This window comes from Salvia hispanica, chromosome 6 (genome assembly GCF_023119035.1).
Source record: "Salvia hispanica cultivar TCC Black 2014 chromosome 6, UniMelb_Shisp_WGS_1.0, whole genome shotgun sequence".
In the NCBI taxonomy this organism is placed as follows: Eukaryota; Viridiplantae; Streptophyta; class Magnoliopsida; order Lamiales; family Lamiaceae; genus Salvia; species Salvia hispanica.
The window spans coordinates 41,691,865-41,707,232 of NC_062970.1; the positions used below are offsets into that span (position 1 = coordinate 41,691,865).

A 15,368-nucleotide genomic window follows, 5' to 3' on the forward strand; every position below is an offset into this window, starting at 1 on the left:
CAACTATGGTCTATCTGTCACATGATAATACACATGCTGGAGATGCTGCCAATGGTGAGTGCCATTTCCACTATTTTGAATGTAGTAGTCGCCACTTTCTAAAAATAGAAATAAAACATGTATTAAAAATAAAAGATATATACTAGTATAAGACAGAGAAAGAAACATGAGGCCTAACCAGTGGAGAAATTCCATATGACGAAGTCTCTGCAGGGTTTGGACGATAATTCGAATTATATGTCTGAAGAGTTGAAGCTGCAGCAGTTGGTGTTGGTTGGGCACCATTGTGTTGGCTAAGTTTCATTTCCAACTGCCACAACATAGTTATATTAGGGCAGGTAAGTAATAGTAGTATAATCCAATTTCCAAATACCAACTTTTTCCTAGTCTAGTTTAATTAAAAAATTAATTTTACTTCACTATTCCCACAAAAATAGCACATCTTGAAATAACACGTGTGTTTTAATGCACAATCAATAAAATAGAAGGGGGGATAGAAAGAAAAAAAGATTGAAATATTATAAGTGGAGAATGTGGTCCATCTCAATACATAGAAAAAATATTATCAATGGAATGGACCAAAATGATAAAAATAATTTATTTTTATGAGATGGATGTAGTTTTACCACGTTCTTCATATAATTAGTTGCAGGGATAGAATGTGGTGTGGGAGTGAGGAATTGCTCTTGCTGTTTAGTGAGAGTGGAGAACTTTTTAATGTCGAGCTCATTATTAGGTCCCATAGATTTGAAGTAGTTATCTGCCAAGGCCACCAGTGCCGGAGAGGCTGACTTCTTCTCTTTCTCCCACAATTCTTTCAACTCCTACATGATGCAAATATAATTACTTTTGAATCTTCATCTATCTACAGAGAGAGAGAGAGAGAGTTCAAAAGTGAATAGTACATAAATATTTGCTCTAGGACAATAGAATAGTGAAGAATAGAGAAAAATATTAACTCAAAAAACCAAAAAAGGAGTATATATAATTTTTAAAAAAATTTAACTTACTGAATCGATTCATTTCACTATTAGAGAGAAAATAACACCGTTTTCTCAACAAAAATAATGACCTTGGTTGGAGATGTTGATGGATGATGAGCGGAGATGAGGTCGCTCAACTTAAGCAGAAGAGCTTGGTCGCGGTGGTGCAAATGCAATGATTCGGCCGTGGATGTCAAGGGGTGGCCGTGGTCCACCTTCCCCGTGGCATAACAATCACGGCAAAGGGCGAACCTTTGATGAGCGGATTTGAAGAAGCAATGGAAGCAGGAAAATGAAGGCCCAAACATGAGTTTGGAACAGCGGCCACATCGGAGGATGTTGATCTCTCTTTTGATGGAGTAGTAGAAGAGCACCAAAACATCCTCGAAATCGAGGAATCCGTCTCCGTCCAAATCCAGATTCTCGTTTGATCCAACACCAACACTCCTTTCCAATAATTCTACCACATTTACTTTTCCATTTCTCGTGGGATTTAGTTTTTCAAAAAACTCTCTTGCCTCTTTCTTTTCGCTTTTGCTTGCTCTCTCGTACAACCCTCTTGCAATTCTTCTGTTCACGTCGCCCATCTCTCCCTGTGTATTGCTTTGTGCCCACACGCGTATGTATTCGTATTTAATTGATTTATACTTAAGGTATAAGCAAAAGGGGTTTGGTATAACATGATTATATATTGAGCTAAAGATTAATTAAGTTAGTACTATCAATTAAGGAATCATAGAAGGTACTTAATAGTTAATACATGGTGCAGTTCCGTTGCTTCCGTGTTTTATTTTATCGATTTTATTTATAACTAGTATTATCACCCGTGCATAGCACGGGATATAAGATTTTTCAAATAATGAAAATAAGGTCTAACCCGTGCATAGCACGGGATATAAGATTTTTCAAATAATGAAAATAAGGTCTAAAATAAGTAGATTTATAAACTGAACCGTTATTATATTGCTAGTTCACAATTGTAACTTAGTACTTGGTAATCATGTTAAAAAGCAAATAAATGTTAAATAGTTTAAATAAAACTTTATTAAATTAATTAAGGAATAGCTAGAAGCGTAACATCGGGTGGAAACTAATATTATCTCTCTTCGTTCCACAAAGATTGTCTCACTTTGACCGAGCACGGGTTTTGAGAAATATAATGAAAAGTGAATTAAAAAAGTTAGTGGAATATGATTCTTACTTTTATATATTAGTTTTATAATAAAATGTGAGTAGGAATGAGTTAGTGGAATATGAGGTCCACTACCAAAAATAGTAAAAGTGAAATGAGACAAATTTTGTGGGATAAACGGAAATGGAAAAATAAGACAATCTTTGTGGAACGGAATGAGTAATGTATTAAAAGTATCTGAACGAATTTTAATGTGAAATTGAGATACTCCTATAAAAAGATCGGAAAGAAATAAAGTTGATCAAGCATGGGAGATAAAAGTAAAAGTTGATAAACTAAGAGTGAGAAAGATAAGAAAAAATGATTGATGAATTGGGATAACTTTCCTGTTTTAATATACTAACTAATTTAATAATGAGAAAATAAAAAATGAAATTATTTTTTATAGACGGATCAGACGAGAAGTATTATTCTTTTCAAGCTTCTCTAAAAAATGATCAAAGTAAATTTGACACAGATTGTTTAATACGTAGTGTTTTGGGCCGCAAGCAAATAAATACTAGTAGTAAATTACACAGCAATCATTAGTGATTTGCTATACAATTTCTAGAAATCGTATTGGACCGACCAAAATATTTGATTCCGATGAAGTCGAATATAATATAGAGCTTTGACTTTATAATATTGACTTGTAATTGGGTTTGTATTTCCTCTTATTAAGTCTTACTCTCTTTGTCCAATCATTAAGAGTCTCTATCATTTTTGTGCACATTTCGTAAAAATGATAATAAATAGTTAAAGTAGAAAAATTGTAAACGTAAGAGTGAGAATAATGTTAAGAAGAGTCTTCTCAACATTATTCACTCTCTTACTTTACTATTTATCCACTTTAACTATTTATTATCATATTTATAAAATGAGTGTGCAAAAGTGAACGGAACTCCTAATGACAGACGGAGGAAGTAGTTAATACACATTTAGCCTTTATTTATTTACACCAAATTAAAATTAATTAAGCTCTACATGCATACATATATCATACTATATGGGTGTTAGTTTTTTGACCCATTACCTACAATTTTCCAGCATAGCGATTCAGTTTATTTTAGTCCTAGATTATTATATTTCTTGATTTTCGTATATTCGCATTATTTCGAATTTTCAGAGCATTACAACTCTTCCCCTTAGAATATTTTGTCCTCTACATTTTATTTAACTACTCAAGAATACATTAATTACTACTCCTACTATATTTCAAACCAAATAATGTTGTTTTAATCAATAATACTTCCTCTGTCCACCAATATTAAACTTCTCATTTGTTTTTTACTACTTTTAGTAATAGATTCCACATTCCACTAAACATTTGATTATAAACTAATATATATAAAAGTAGGATCTACCTTCCACTAACCTTTTCACACTTTCCTTTTTAGTTTTTCTCACAAAAGATGTCACATTTTTTTAAAAAAAATTTCTCTCATATTAATATTATAAATATACTATACTATTTTCTATCTCCACTTAATATACAAAACAACATCTCCTAAAATGTCGTGTCATTCTCCAAATGTGTTCTTTTATTGGTGGACGGAGACAGTAATAAGGAATACATAATGATTTTTTAAAAAAAAAACTCAAATACTAAAAATTATTATATGAGATACAATTACTTTGCCTATTTACCTGTAGTCCAATACTGAAAATCTTGGACCGGTCTAAAACAAATTTTATGCTTATTTATGGTCAAATAGGACTGCAAATATAATATAGATGAATATATATTTGTATTTCATATTATAAGTTACTTATATTCCAAATTTTAAACAACTTGTTATTTGTTTTCGAAAAAAAAAGTTGAGAGCATCCGCAGCAGTGAAGGCTGCGGTGCTCGTCCGTCCGTGCCGCTGAGCACGGTGTCGTCCGTCCGCCGATGATGCTCGTCCGACCGTGCCAGCGGCACGGCGCTGCTCTAAGCTAAGAGCACGTCCGTGCCGCTGAGCAGCACACTGACTCAACTTTATTTTACCCAATTAATACCCGCAAGTGTACGGGGCTATCGTAGCAAACAAGCAAGCAAGAGTATATCGTATCCCACAGAGACAATTAAGTGTAAACCTAAGTACCACGAACAAATTTCAACTACTATCCAGACGATCGAGAATTTTGGTTTTAAACTAACAACTACTAAAAGCATATAAAAACAGAGATTAAAATAAAACACTTAAACAAGAGAACAAAGAAACAAGTTGCAGACAAAGATGAAGAAATATGCAGAATTCAAGGATCCGATGCACAACTCATAGCCTAACCCAATTGAAATCGATTTACCATTTAAAGTCTCCAGAATTGTTGAATCAATCACAAATATAGATTAAACCCCCTCCCGAGGTGAGAAATCCGTAGATTAGGTGTAATAATTGAAGTCCCCTTCTAATTCTTAGACCTAACTCCTAATAGTTCGATTAGATTAAAGATCCCACTCAAAACCTCAACTCTCCCGAGTTTTATTGAATTAAGGTGTGAATAATTCTTCTTTCAAGGTTAAATATTTCATCTCCCGATTAGTCTAAGAAACCCTACACTCCCAATTGGTGATCAAGCAATTGTTAGGAAAAAGCACAAGAATAATTCAAACAATTGCAAGAGCAAGATAAAAACGAAGTCAATTGGATTAAAACTATAAATCAATGCATCTTCACCAAGAATTCTACATAAAAGATGTTTAGCTACTCATGTTCATGGTAGAAAACAAATAGAAACAAGGAAAAACAATGGAAATCATGATGCGAATCGCAATTGGCGGAGGAATTGAAGCTTGAATCTTCAATCTTCTTCCAAGAGTTCTTCACAAAGAGAGAGATGTGTTTTGTCGCTTGTCGAGAATGCCTAGAATTGACCTAATTCTTCCTTCTTATTCCCCTCTTCAAAAATAGCGTTTCTGCTTTGAAAAACGTCAGATTGACGGACCCGGCCGGGTGGAATTAATCCACTGGAAATTCACCCGGCCGGGTGGTACTTCTTTGGTACTCTCTGGAATCTCGCAGGCATAATTGCGCCACCCGGCCGGGTGGAATTATAGGGTAATAATTCACCCGGCCGGGTGAGATTTTCTGGACAGCGCAGTGTTCGTATAACGGCCATAACTTCTTCTACCGAACTCCGATTGAGGCGTGCGAGATACCCACGCGAAGCTATTTCGAAGACGAAGAGATTGATATGCATTAGGGGCTGATTAGACTTCAAAATATCCAGTAAATATTGTCTCAAACCAAGGCTGCTGCACATCCACATATTTTGTACCTTTTTCCACACATTCTTAACAAAATGGTCAACATACCAACATAATAGAGAAGTAGATATAAACAAGTCCAATAATAGACAAAATATGATCAAATTCATACATAATCACCCTCTAAAACCATGTAAAATCCAAGTATGTCACACACGTGGCGACGCCTCACTCGCCAACGGCATCGCCGTTGGCTTATTTAATTTTTTTTTAAATGCGAAATTAATTGAAAAAAATGTTTTTAAATAAAAAAAATATTTTTCCACTTCCCAAAAAAAATATATCTATTTTCTTCCCACTTTTAATTTATTTTTCAATTTTTTTCCCCCAAAATTCACATTTTCATCTATAAATACCCCCACTTCAACACAAAAAAAAATCACATTCTCATATATTCTATCATCATCTACATTCTCTCATCTTTTTTCCTCATACTCTCTCATCTAAATTCTCACCGCACTACACAATGTCCGGCTCCGGCGATCACCCCTCCGGCAATCGCGGTTGGAACCACGATTGGTTCGACTCCGAGGCCGGATTTAGTCCGGAAATGCAATTTACGGCCCCTCCTCAAACTCAAGGTTCGCAAGCTCCGGGTGGCTACCGTCCTTACCCGGTGCACGACCTAAACGCCTTCGGGTTCGGGTGGGCACCCGAACCCGGATCGGGAGGGAGCAGCAGCTCTACTCTTACTCCTACTTCTGTTCCTACTCCTACTCCTCCTGTTCGTGGCACCCGCACCCCGTACACTCCGGGTGAGATGATGGCGATGTTCAAAGCCTACTTGGCAGTCTGTGAAGATCCGGAAGTTGGCACGAACCAGACCGGAGAAACGTATTGGTGGCGCATCACTCATCTTTACAATGAAACTCGGCCGGAGGGAACCATCTATCGCAATGATAGTATGGTGCGCAATTGCATCTTCAGATGCAACGAGACAATCAGTAAGTTCCAGGGAATTTACCTCTAGGAAGAGCGGTCGGCGGGGAGCGGCACGAGCGAGCTCGACATCATACTGCCGCTTTGGCGACCTACCAACGCATGGAGTTCAAACCGTTCAAGTACCTCGATTGTTGGCAGGAGGGGCACCAACATCCAAAGTATAGGGGCGGCATAGTAGCATCCTCCTCCAGCTCCTCTAGCAAACGGTCGAGGTCGGTAGCCCTATCCCACGGTGCCTCCAATGATGTGGCTACCCAGCTTGCCGGAGCTAACTTGGGTAGCCCCGACGCTGGCCCGAGCAGTTCCCGCCGGCCGCAAGGAAAGAAGAAGGCGACGACCACCCGCCGCCGCGCCTCGACTCCATCCGCCCCCGCCCCCGCTTCCTTTGTGCCTCCTCCACCCCCGAACAACACGTTGTGGACCCTCTTGGGTCAACTCCATTTGAACGATACGTCTAAGATGACTCCGAATTAACTTGCAACACATGAGCAAATGATCTGGGGTCTCAAGAGGCAATTGGGGTTAGAGGACTAGTCTTCCACATGTGTAATTTTTATTTTCTAGGATTTTAGTTATGTATTTTTATTTTTTAGTATTTTAATTATGTAATTTTTATTTTTTAGGATTTTAATGTAATTTTTATTTTTTAATGTATTTTTATAATGTAGAAATGTTTTTAATAATTGGAGTATTTAAATTGAATAATAGAATGGTGGGACCCTTGAGTTTGTCCTTAGCTAAGAGCACGGATGTAGATGTTGTGTTCTTAGCTAAGAACAAGGAGTAAAAGTAGGTCCGAGCCCACATCCGTGCTCTTAGCTAAGAGCACGGATAGGGTTGCTCTGATGAATCTCTTAACTAACCAAAATAATTGATGCAAACTGAGTATCTGGCATGCGCTGTTATAGATGATTAATGTTGTTATTATAATCTACAGTAGGGGGAGCAGTGATCAATTGCTAACTAATTAGCAATCCCAAACTAAGATTAAATCCTAGCCTTTAGATTAGAAGATCTAGTAGTTGAAATAATGACACATGGATTATATTTCTAATTAAGAAAATTAATAAATAAAATTAGAGGGTATTAATGTCAATTCTCTCTCATTAAAATCATCTTAAAACTTTAAATTAACGTAACTCTCTCGATTTAAATTATTTTTTCGCAAAACATATATCAAATTAAAGATAATTTTATAAGGATTCCAACGAGATTTGAATTGCATATGTTCCGACGATATTCGGATAATGAAATTTGATATTTTTTATTTTAGTTTTTGTAAATGTTGATAACCAGATTTTTATCAACAAATACATCAAAAAATCTCAATAAAACCATGTAAAAATCTCAATAAATATGTGTTGATATTTTCTTATACTAGTGTTGATATTTTTATGTCATATTGTTGATATTTGTAATACACTATGTTGATATAAAAAAACATTCACGAAAATTATCATATGATAACATAATGACGATATTACCCTTTTGTTGATATTTTGTCTACTATTTATTGAGATTCGTAAGAGCATCCGCAACGCTTCTCGGTCTCGTCTCGACGAGACGAGACGGCATCGAGATAGCGTTGACGAGACGAGATGTCTCGACGCCCGACGCGTCCCAGCGAGGCCGGCCTCGAGCTGGCGAGACACGCGCCCGGCGCCACGTGGCGCGCGCGGGCGGTGGCGTGACGCCCACTCGCCGACCCACGAGTGGGCGTCGGATTTATGACGTCATAATTCAATTTTTTTTTTAAATCAGATTTTTCGGAAAAAAAAATTTAAAAAAAACGGTAATATGACTTTATAGACGACATACATCAACGGTCATATTTTTAAATTTTTTTTTTTATATTCTATATATACTCTTCTCCATTCTCCATTTTACACACAAACACACATCTATTCTCTCATCTCTCTTTCTTTCCTCTCCAATCACTTCTATAAAATCATTCCTTTATTTTTTTTCTTCTCCCAAATTTAATCAATTATGGATCCATTTGAGCAAATGCGTCGAATAATGGAAGAATCGCTAGAAGAAGATCGATGTAGGGAGGAGGAAGCCGCCGCGCCTCCTAGGCGACGCCGGACATACATCCATCGTAACCGGGAGGAAGCCGCCGCAAGGTTGGAACGTGATTACTTCAGTCCGAACCCGGTGTGGGGAGATATCTACTTCCGTCGCCGTTTCCGTATGTCACGCCCGCTATTTTTGCATATCGCGAGTACATTGGCAGCACGGGAAGAGTTCTTCAGAGAAGGGTTCGACATTGTTGGCCGTCTTAGCCACACGACGCTCCAGAAATGTACTGCGGCGATCCGTCAGCTTGCTACTGGACAAACGGCGGATGCGTTCGACGAATACCTGCACGTCGGAGAATCCACTGGGCGACTTTGTTTGTTGAACTTCTGCAAAGGCATCCGGCAGCCTTCACCGCCAAATTTCTAAAGAAGCCAACCACTGTAGATTGTCAGTTTCTGCTCCGTCTTCACGAACAAGTGCACGGATTCGCCAGGATGCTCGGGAGTGTCGATTGCATGCATTGGCAATGGAAGAATTGCCCTGTGGCGTTGAGGGGGTCATACACGAGCGGCCACAAAGGCACCCACCCCACCGTTATACTCGAGGCCGTCGCGGACTACCGGCTATGGATTTGACATGCGTATTTCGGGGTCCCCGGCTCGAACAACGACGTCAACGTGCTCAACAACTCCGACTTCTTCGCTGAAGTTCTGAATGGTAAAGCGCCGGCCATCAACTTCATCCCTAACACTCGCCAGTATAAAATGGGGTACTATCTTGCCGACCGCATCTATCCGAAGTGGCCAACCTTCGTGAAGACGTTCAACAGGCCTGCGGACGAAAAGCAGTCTCTTTTTGCGCAGAAGCAAGAGTCTGCTCGCAAGGATGTGGAGAGAGCGTTCGGGTTCTCCAAGCTCGATGGAACATTATCAAAGCCCCGGCTCGACAATGGTTTATGAAGAATATGGTCGACATCATGAATACGTGCATAATCTTGCACAACATGATTGTCGCCGACGAAGGACCTGAGGCGGGAAATTGGTTCGACCCTGAAACCCCGAGAAGCTCGACCGCAAGTAGTCCGCCTCGAACGGGAGTGCATCCGTCTTTGCAAGAGCGGTTGTCTATTCGGGCAAGGACACGTGATTCTACCGCCCACGCCCAACTCCAGGAGGATCTAATGGAGCACATTTGGGCAAAATTTGGCAACCGTTAGATGATCGTCACTAGAGAACTCCTTCTTATGCTTCTTTGCCTCCATTTTTTTTTATTTGAGTTTAAGTGTGCAATTTGTAATTTCTAGTTTTTTAATTATGTCTTTTTTATTTTTTTAGGTATTTAAATTGTAATTTTATTTTATTTATAATGAAGTGTGTTTTTTATTAATTGAATTTGTTGGAATTAAAAATAAATAATGAAATTGAATGAAGAGTGAAGAGATGGTTAAGAGATGGTTAAGAGATAGAGGAATGCAGGTGTTGTCTCTTAGTTAAGAGATGAGCTGAAAAGTAAAGTGGGGCCCATGAATAGTGAAGAGATGAGACGGTTAAGAGACGGATAAGAGACAGCGTTGCGGATGGCCTAAGATTTAATCTCATCCACTCATTTTAAAATCTAAGGATGAAGATTTGGTCTTGATTTTGAATTAGAGTGCTATAAGCATTAGAATAGGACCCCTATAGTAGGAGTACATCAGACGGATTTTAATCAGGTCTATGGCAGTGGGCTCATTAAACGACTTGGCCCATCATTTAGTTGGCCCAACAATTCTTACAGTATAAAAATTTAACACTCATCATGCTCCTGAAAAACATTAATATACAAATAATACACATTAGTTATTTATTTTTATTATCCATATGAGTGAGAAACATATGAAATTTCACTTTATATTTAGTAACCTATACCATTTACGGGCGTGACGAACTTAAACAAGTATACTATGGTCAAATAAAAGTTAAATAATTAAAGAATTCATCACGTATTTAATTCATTTGAAAAAGAATTTGCTAACCCTATGTAAGCAAAACAATTAAGTGTATCCATCAATATTGACCCTTAGAATTTTATGTTGTCAAAGATGATGAGATCAGAAATGGCGGTGAAGAAGAAGAGGTCATGTTATTCTCTTCAAACATCAATGAATGAATAGGTAGCGATTTGATTTTAGTCTTTTAAAGAAAATAGATAGCGCTGCAAATACAAAATTAAAGAAAAAAATTGAGAAATGACCGAAAAGCCCCTGAAGTGTAACCAGCTTTTGTTTCCCTCCTCTCCCAATTCTTGAAAAATTGAGTTAGTTGTGCAAAAACAGTAGCGAAATCGCAGAAATGGATGATGAAGAAAGCAACTACCTCCAAAAAATCCATCAGGAAGACATCATCTGCAACTCGATGCAACACCTCTCCACCGCCTCCGACCCACTTCCCTCCGCCAAGAGACACTCTGCTCTGTACCGTTCATCTCTTCTAGAACCCCTTCCCAAAAGGCCAACTCTCAACCCCTCCACCGCCGCACCGCCGTCGCCAACCATCTATTCTCCGCCCACCATCACCAATTCCACGGCGGCGCCTCCACAATTCTTGGAAATTCCTCCAATCAAGAACCACCCGATGTCGACTGTAAATGTCGATCAAGAATCACACCCGCTTCAAGAAATTGCGCCAATTTCCGCTCCGATCGCCGGAACTCCGCCGCGCCTACCTGCCAAGAGGGATCTTTTTAGGTCTCCTGTCTCCAGCGAGAATCCCACTGCAAAGGTTCGGTTTTTCCTTTTATATGTGCTGATTTTTTCCCTTTTTTTTGAAAGTTGTGAAATGCGATTCTGTTACTGCAGAGGTTGAGGAGGATGAAGGAGCGTCTGAGAGAGATGAGAGAGTGGTGGAATCAAGTCGCCACCGAAGACGACGACGAGGTTTTTTCCCCCTTTTTAAATACTACCACTCTAGTTAATACATTTCCTATTCGACGTGAGATTTTATTTTCTTAGTCAATTAGACACTAAATAGAGTAAAGTACTAGTGTTTCCGTGAGTGAGACATTTCAAAAAGGAAAATGCTTGGGTAAAATCTGATAGAGAGAGTAGTAGTACTAATTAGTGTTGTTTTGTTACTCTGTTGAAAGTTGTAATTGTAAGTGTTAGATTTGAACATCTTTGTATGAGATCACTTATCATTCTTGTTGTTGTCGGTTTCGTGTTGTAACGTTACAGGAGGAATGTGAAGAAGAAACGCAAAATCCATCACAAGAAGCCGTGTTTGTGGAGAAGAGTGGAGAATGCCTAGTCCTACATTTCAAGTGCCCCTGTGGTGATGGCTACCAGGTTCTGCTTTCTGGCAACAACCTCTACTACAAGCTCACAAATTTCCGAGACTGCTGAGATGGATCGATCGAACATCTTCTTCTTCCCACGAAATCTTCGATCTAGACCTCATACATAACTTGTGATTAGCTTTTCTGTGCAAAGAATTTTTCTAGGTTACTCTGATTCAATGCCAATTATTTTGCTTGCTTAGTCTCAACTTTCATTTGTTTCATCACTTTAGTGAATAATCAAATGGAGAGTTAGGCTTCACTACTTGTATTTTGGGCATAATTTTCTTTCTTAATAAGTTACTATATAGAAAATATTGGAATGAAGTTTGACCAAATTACAGCAAACCAAGCTCTTAAAATTCAAGTACATTCTGTGCCATGAAGAGAAAAGCAAACACACCAACAACCATTGATGGAAACAACTATAGAATTGTTTCTTTATTTTTCACACAACAAAAGGGGAACGATTGATGATGGATGGATTGATTTAGGCGCAGATGTGAGGGTTGGCATTGAGGTAGTCCTCGCAAGACTTGTAGATGCCGAGGGACTGCTCTTTGGCGCCCTTGAGGTCGTCATCGCTGATCTCATGGTCGCCCTTGGTGTGGTACTCGCTCGTCACCTTCACCACGCACCCTCCATCTTCCGTGTCCTCGAACTTCATGTCATAGCAGATCTTCTCTAGTTTGTCTCCCAACATGTCCCCTTCGAACACAGTGTACTTGATCGTGTGCTTCTCGTGGTCGATCTCGTCCACTTTGCACTTCATGTACTTGAAGTGGGCACCTGTTTACAAATTACATGGGCGAACGCAGAAAAAAATTGTTTTATTTGTGAAAAAAGAAAGTTGATGGCAATAGTGATTTATGACTAGTTATGGTTCAAGAAAATCGAAATCAGAATCGGCCAGTTAAAATTCAGACCAATGATTAAGTGTAGTTTTTAACTATTAGTTCAGTTTGAACTAGACATTTGGAGTATAAATTTTATTAAATCGTAGTGGAAGTTTTAAGAGAAGATGGATGTGAGCTTACCCTCGGGGAAGTTGGTTTGGAAGACGCAGCCGGGGTTGTAGCCGGTGCCTTCGAGGAGTTCGATGCTCTTGATGGATGGCGTGACCTTGGGGAGCACATCCGGAGATTCTGTCACCAAAGCCTTGAACAGCCTTGATGAGGTGATCTTGGTTTTCACTTCCTGGAAGAAGCTCTTCACACCCATTCTTGCTTGATTATAGTATTTGGAAAAATGAAAATTATGGAATTGGATGTGTAATTTGATTGAAAGAATATTGGTGTGGAAAATAGAGAGGGTGTGGTGCGGTATTTATAGGCATTTTTTGGGTCAATTTTGGCGACTTGCCACAAATTTCAACAATCTGAAATTTAATTGATTTATTTAACTATTTGCTTTAACTTTTTTTCGTGGCAAGCGGAGACCGGATTAATATTACTCGGTAGTCTATTGTTTGCAAGTTTCTGCACGCTATGTTTGAACGAATTCTTCGTCAATTTAAACTAACACAATTCATTAAGAATAAAATAAAATAAGGAGTAGAATAGAAAGATTAGTATTTCATTTTAAAAAATGTGTCACTCAAAATAAGATATTATAAATAAGGAGAATATATCATTTTGAGTAAGAATCGATTAAAAAGAATATACTCATCACTTTGACTAAGAATAGATTGAAAAGATGCTACATATAAGTAAAAATCGATTGGAAAGTTACTTGACCAAATATAGGGCAGGGCAGTAATAAAATGCAAACTTATATATTGTACAAATTCAATACTACTCACCACAGCTTCAATACAGTTTCAATACAATATCAACACAGTCTAAGATTTCAAGATTTTAATGTCAACACAATTTTGAGTTTGTACAATATTTAGAATTTTCATTTGATCACATCCCACCAAATATATTACTATTTCCGTTCATAAAAGATAATTTTAGTAATGGATACACAAATTTTAATGTAAAATTTCTAAAGTAGGAAAAAGATAAAAATAAATAAATAAAAATAAAAATTTGATTGTGAAAACTGACCCGCATAGTAGAGATGAAAAACTTACTACTACTGCCTAAAACGCAAAAATTACGTGTGAACTGAGATGGTTAAGTGATTCACTGAAAAATATAAGTATAATTATTGATTTTATGCATATTGTATTTGCTAAGTTTAGCAGTAAAAAAACCATCAATGTGGTACTACTACTATTTTTAAGGATTTCTTTTATTTTAAATGTACACATAAACATGCATAATCTACTATCGTTAAGCCGCCGTGGACCCCATTGTGATGATAATAAATGAAATATTATTGTGATTGATGACTCATCATTACCTAAACGACAACGATCGTGGTTATAAAGTCCTTAATTTACTATAGTATATGTGTAAATAGGTCGTTAATAATATACTCACATTAATCTACATAAAACTAAGAACAGAAGAAATAAATTAAATCAAGTCTGTTTGATAATATTGCAATAAATAATATAGGTCTCAAGTCTCAAGAGAATTATACAATTCGTTAAATTGTTTTCTAATTAATTCATTAAAAAAATCCAATTCCACTAAAGATTATGTTCAAGTTATTTCGCAACATTCTGAAATCTGAACGATTTGCGAGTCATTTTCATCCGCAATATAATTATACTGCTTGTTACCTAATCTCTTAACATTTGCCAAATAAAAATTACTACTAACACATGTGGCCGGATAGTCGGTAGAAAGATTTCTCAACATCACTTATCTAAATCTTTCTATTATTCTGTAGGAGATTGAATGTGATATTTACCTAGTCCATAATCTCTCAATGACGTTGACAAATATTCTCTCCGTCCCCGATTAAGAATCACACTTTTTCATTTTAGTCCGTCCTCAATTAAAAGTTACACTTTATTTTTACCTTAAATAGTAAATAGGTCTCATATTCTATTATTCAATTCATTTTTACTCATATTTTTAAAATTTGTGTGCGGTCAAAGTATGACTCTTAATCAGAGACGGATGGAGTACTCGTTAGAACGACTTTACAAATAGTAACGAATTGATCAATTTATAATCTCCATAGATTTTTTTTGAAATTGTCATTTCGAAAATATACAAACAACGAGTGTGTTTTTTTTTTAATCAGAAAAGTTTAGAAACTTCATCGTATCTCTTTTCGCAAGTTAAAAAAAGAACTACGAAAAGTAATGTATTGCCATAGAATGAAAAATGGTACTTAACACTTGTCAATAATGTGAGCTTTATTTTATCATATAGTATTATAATGTTAATAAAGTCACCGATAATTTCGTCAATGGAACCCATCTTTATCGGATATTATACATATTCAGCCTTATCCACCAACTTTATGTATGATCACATTCAAAATTACATGCAACTATATCCTTATAAAATCAATTAATAATATAAGGTACTATTTGTCTATAAATAATCTCCCTTTTTTCAATAATGATTTACTTCATATTCGGTTTTAAAAAAAATAGGACCTAGTAAGAAATAATTTATTTATTTTTTTAATTGTCACGCTATAATTTTAATAGCACCCGATCATGACCACCGTCCACCGCCTTGGTTGTTTTAATAAATTACAAGAGCCCAGTCAAAGTTTCCAATTTCCAATTTTTCTTCGCCTAATAGTATTATAATATCAGAAACTAATTGGTGAT

The 15,368-nt window shown here is 37.1% G+C and overlaps 3 protein-coding genes across 3 annotated transcripts; 1 reads left to right on the forward strand and 2 right to left on the reverse strand.

The window, feature by feature from the left end:
- Positions 1–17: 17 nt before the first annotated feature.
- Positions 18–1,570, reverse strand: LOC125195369. Its single transcript, XM_048093526.1, has 4 exons — positions 1,073–1,570; positions 627–824; positions 179–310; positions 18–98 (listed from the first exon to the last, which is right to left on the reverse strand). The coding sequence occupies exons 1-4, from the start codon at positions 1,568–1,570 to the stop codon at positions 18–20; spliced, it is 909 nt and encodes a 302-aa protein (XP_047949483.1).
- Positions 1,571–10,630: 9,060 nt separating this feature from the next.
- LOC125196223 (mucin-7-like) lies at positions 10,631–11,945 on the forward strand. The gene is made up of 3 exons (XM_048094647.1): positions 10,631–11,130; positions 11,208–11,285; positions 11,583–11,945. The coding sequence occupies exons 1-3, from the start codon at positions 10,702–10,704 to the stop codon at positions 11,748–11,750; spliced, it is 675 nt and encodes a 224-aa protein (XP_047950604.1). The 5' UTR covers positions 10,631–10,701; the 3' UTR covers positions 11,751–11,945.
- Positions 11,946–12,021: 76 nt separating this feature from the next.
- Positions 12,022–12,988, reverse strand: LOC125196224 (pathogenesis-related protein STH-21-like). The gene is made up of 2 exons (XM_048094648.1): positions 12,721–12,988; positions 12,022–12,472 (listed from the first exon to the last, which is right to left on the reverse strand). Exons 1-2 carry the CDS (start codon positions 12,902–12,904, stop codon positions 12,174–12,176), a joined length of 483 nt encoding a protein of 160 aa, XP_047950605.1. The 5' UTR covers positions 12,905–12,988; the 3' UTR covers positions 12,022–12,173.
- Between the last annotated feature and the right edge of the window lie 2,380 nt (positions 12,989–15,368).

Coding starts and splice junctions, on each gene's coding strand:
- LOC125196224 (XM_048094648.1), bottom strand. CDS start 12,904: ATGGGTGTGAAGAGCTTCTTCCAGGAAGTGAAAACCAAGATCACCTCA. Junction 12,473..12,720: donor CCAAACCAACTTCCCCGAGG/GTAAGCTCACAT, acceptor ATTTGTAAACAG/GTGCCCACTTCAAGTACATG.
- LOC125195369 (XM_048093526.1), bottom strand. CDS start 1,570: ATGGGCGACGTGAACAGAAGAATTGCAAGAGGGTTGTACGAGAGAGCA. Junction 825..1,072: donor CATCAACATCTCCAACCAAG/GTCATTATTTTT, acceptor TGCATCATGTAG/GAGTTGAAAGAATTGTGGGA. Junction 99..178: donor CATATGGAATTTCTCCACTG/GTTAGGCCTCAT, acceptor TTCTATTTTTAG/AAAGTGGCGACTACTACATT.
- LOC125196223 (XM_048094647.1), top strand. CDS start 10,702: ATGGATGATGAAGAAAGCAACTACCTCCAAAAAATCCATCAGGAAGAC. Junction 11,131..11,207: donor GCGAGAATCCCACTGCAAAG/GTTCGGTTTTTC, acceptor CTGTTACTGCAG/AGGTTGAGGAGGATGAAGGA. Junction 11,286..11,582: donor CCACCGAAGACGACGACGAG/GTTTTTTCCCCC, acceptor GTAACGTTACAG/GAGGAATGTGAAGAAGAAAC.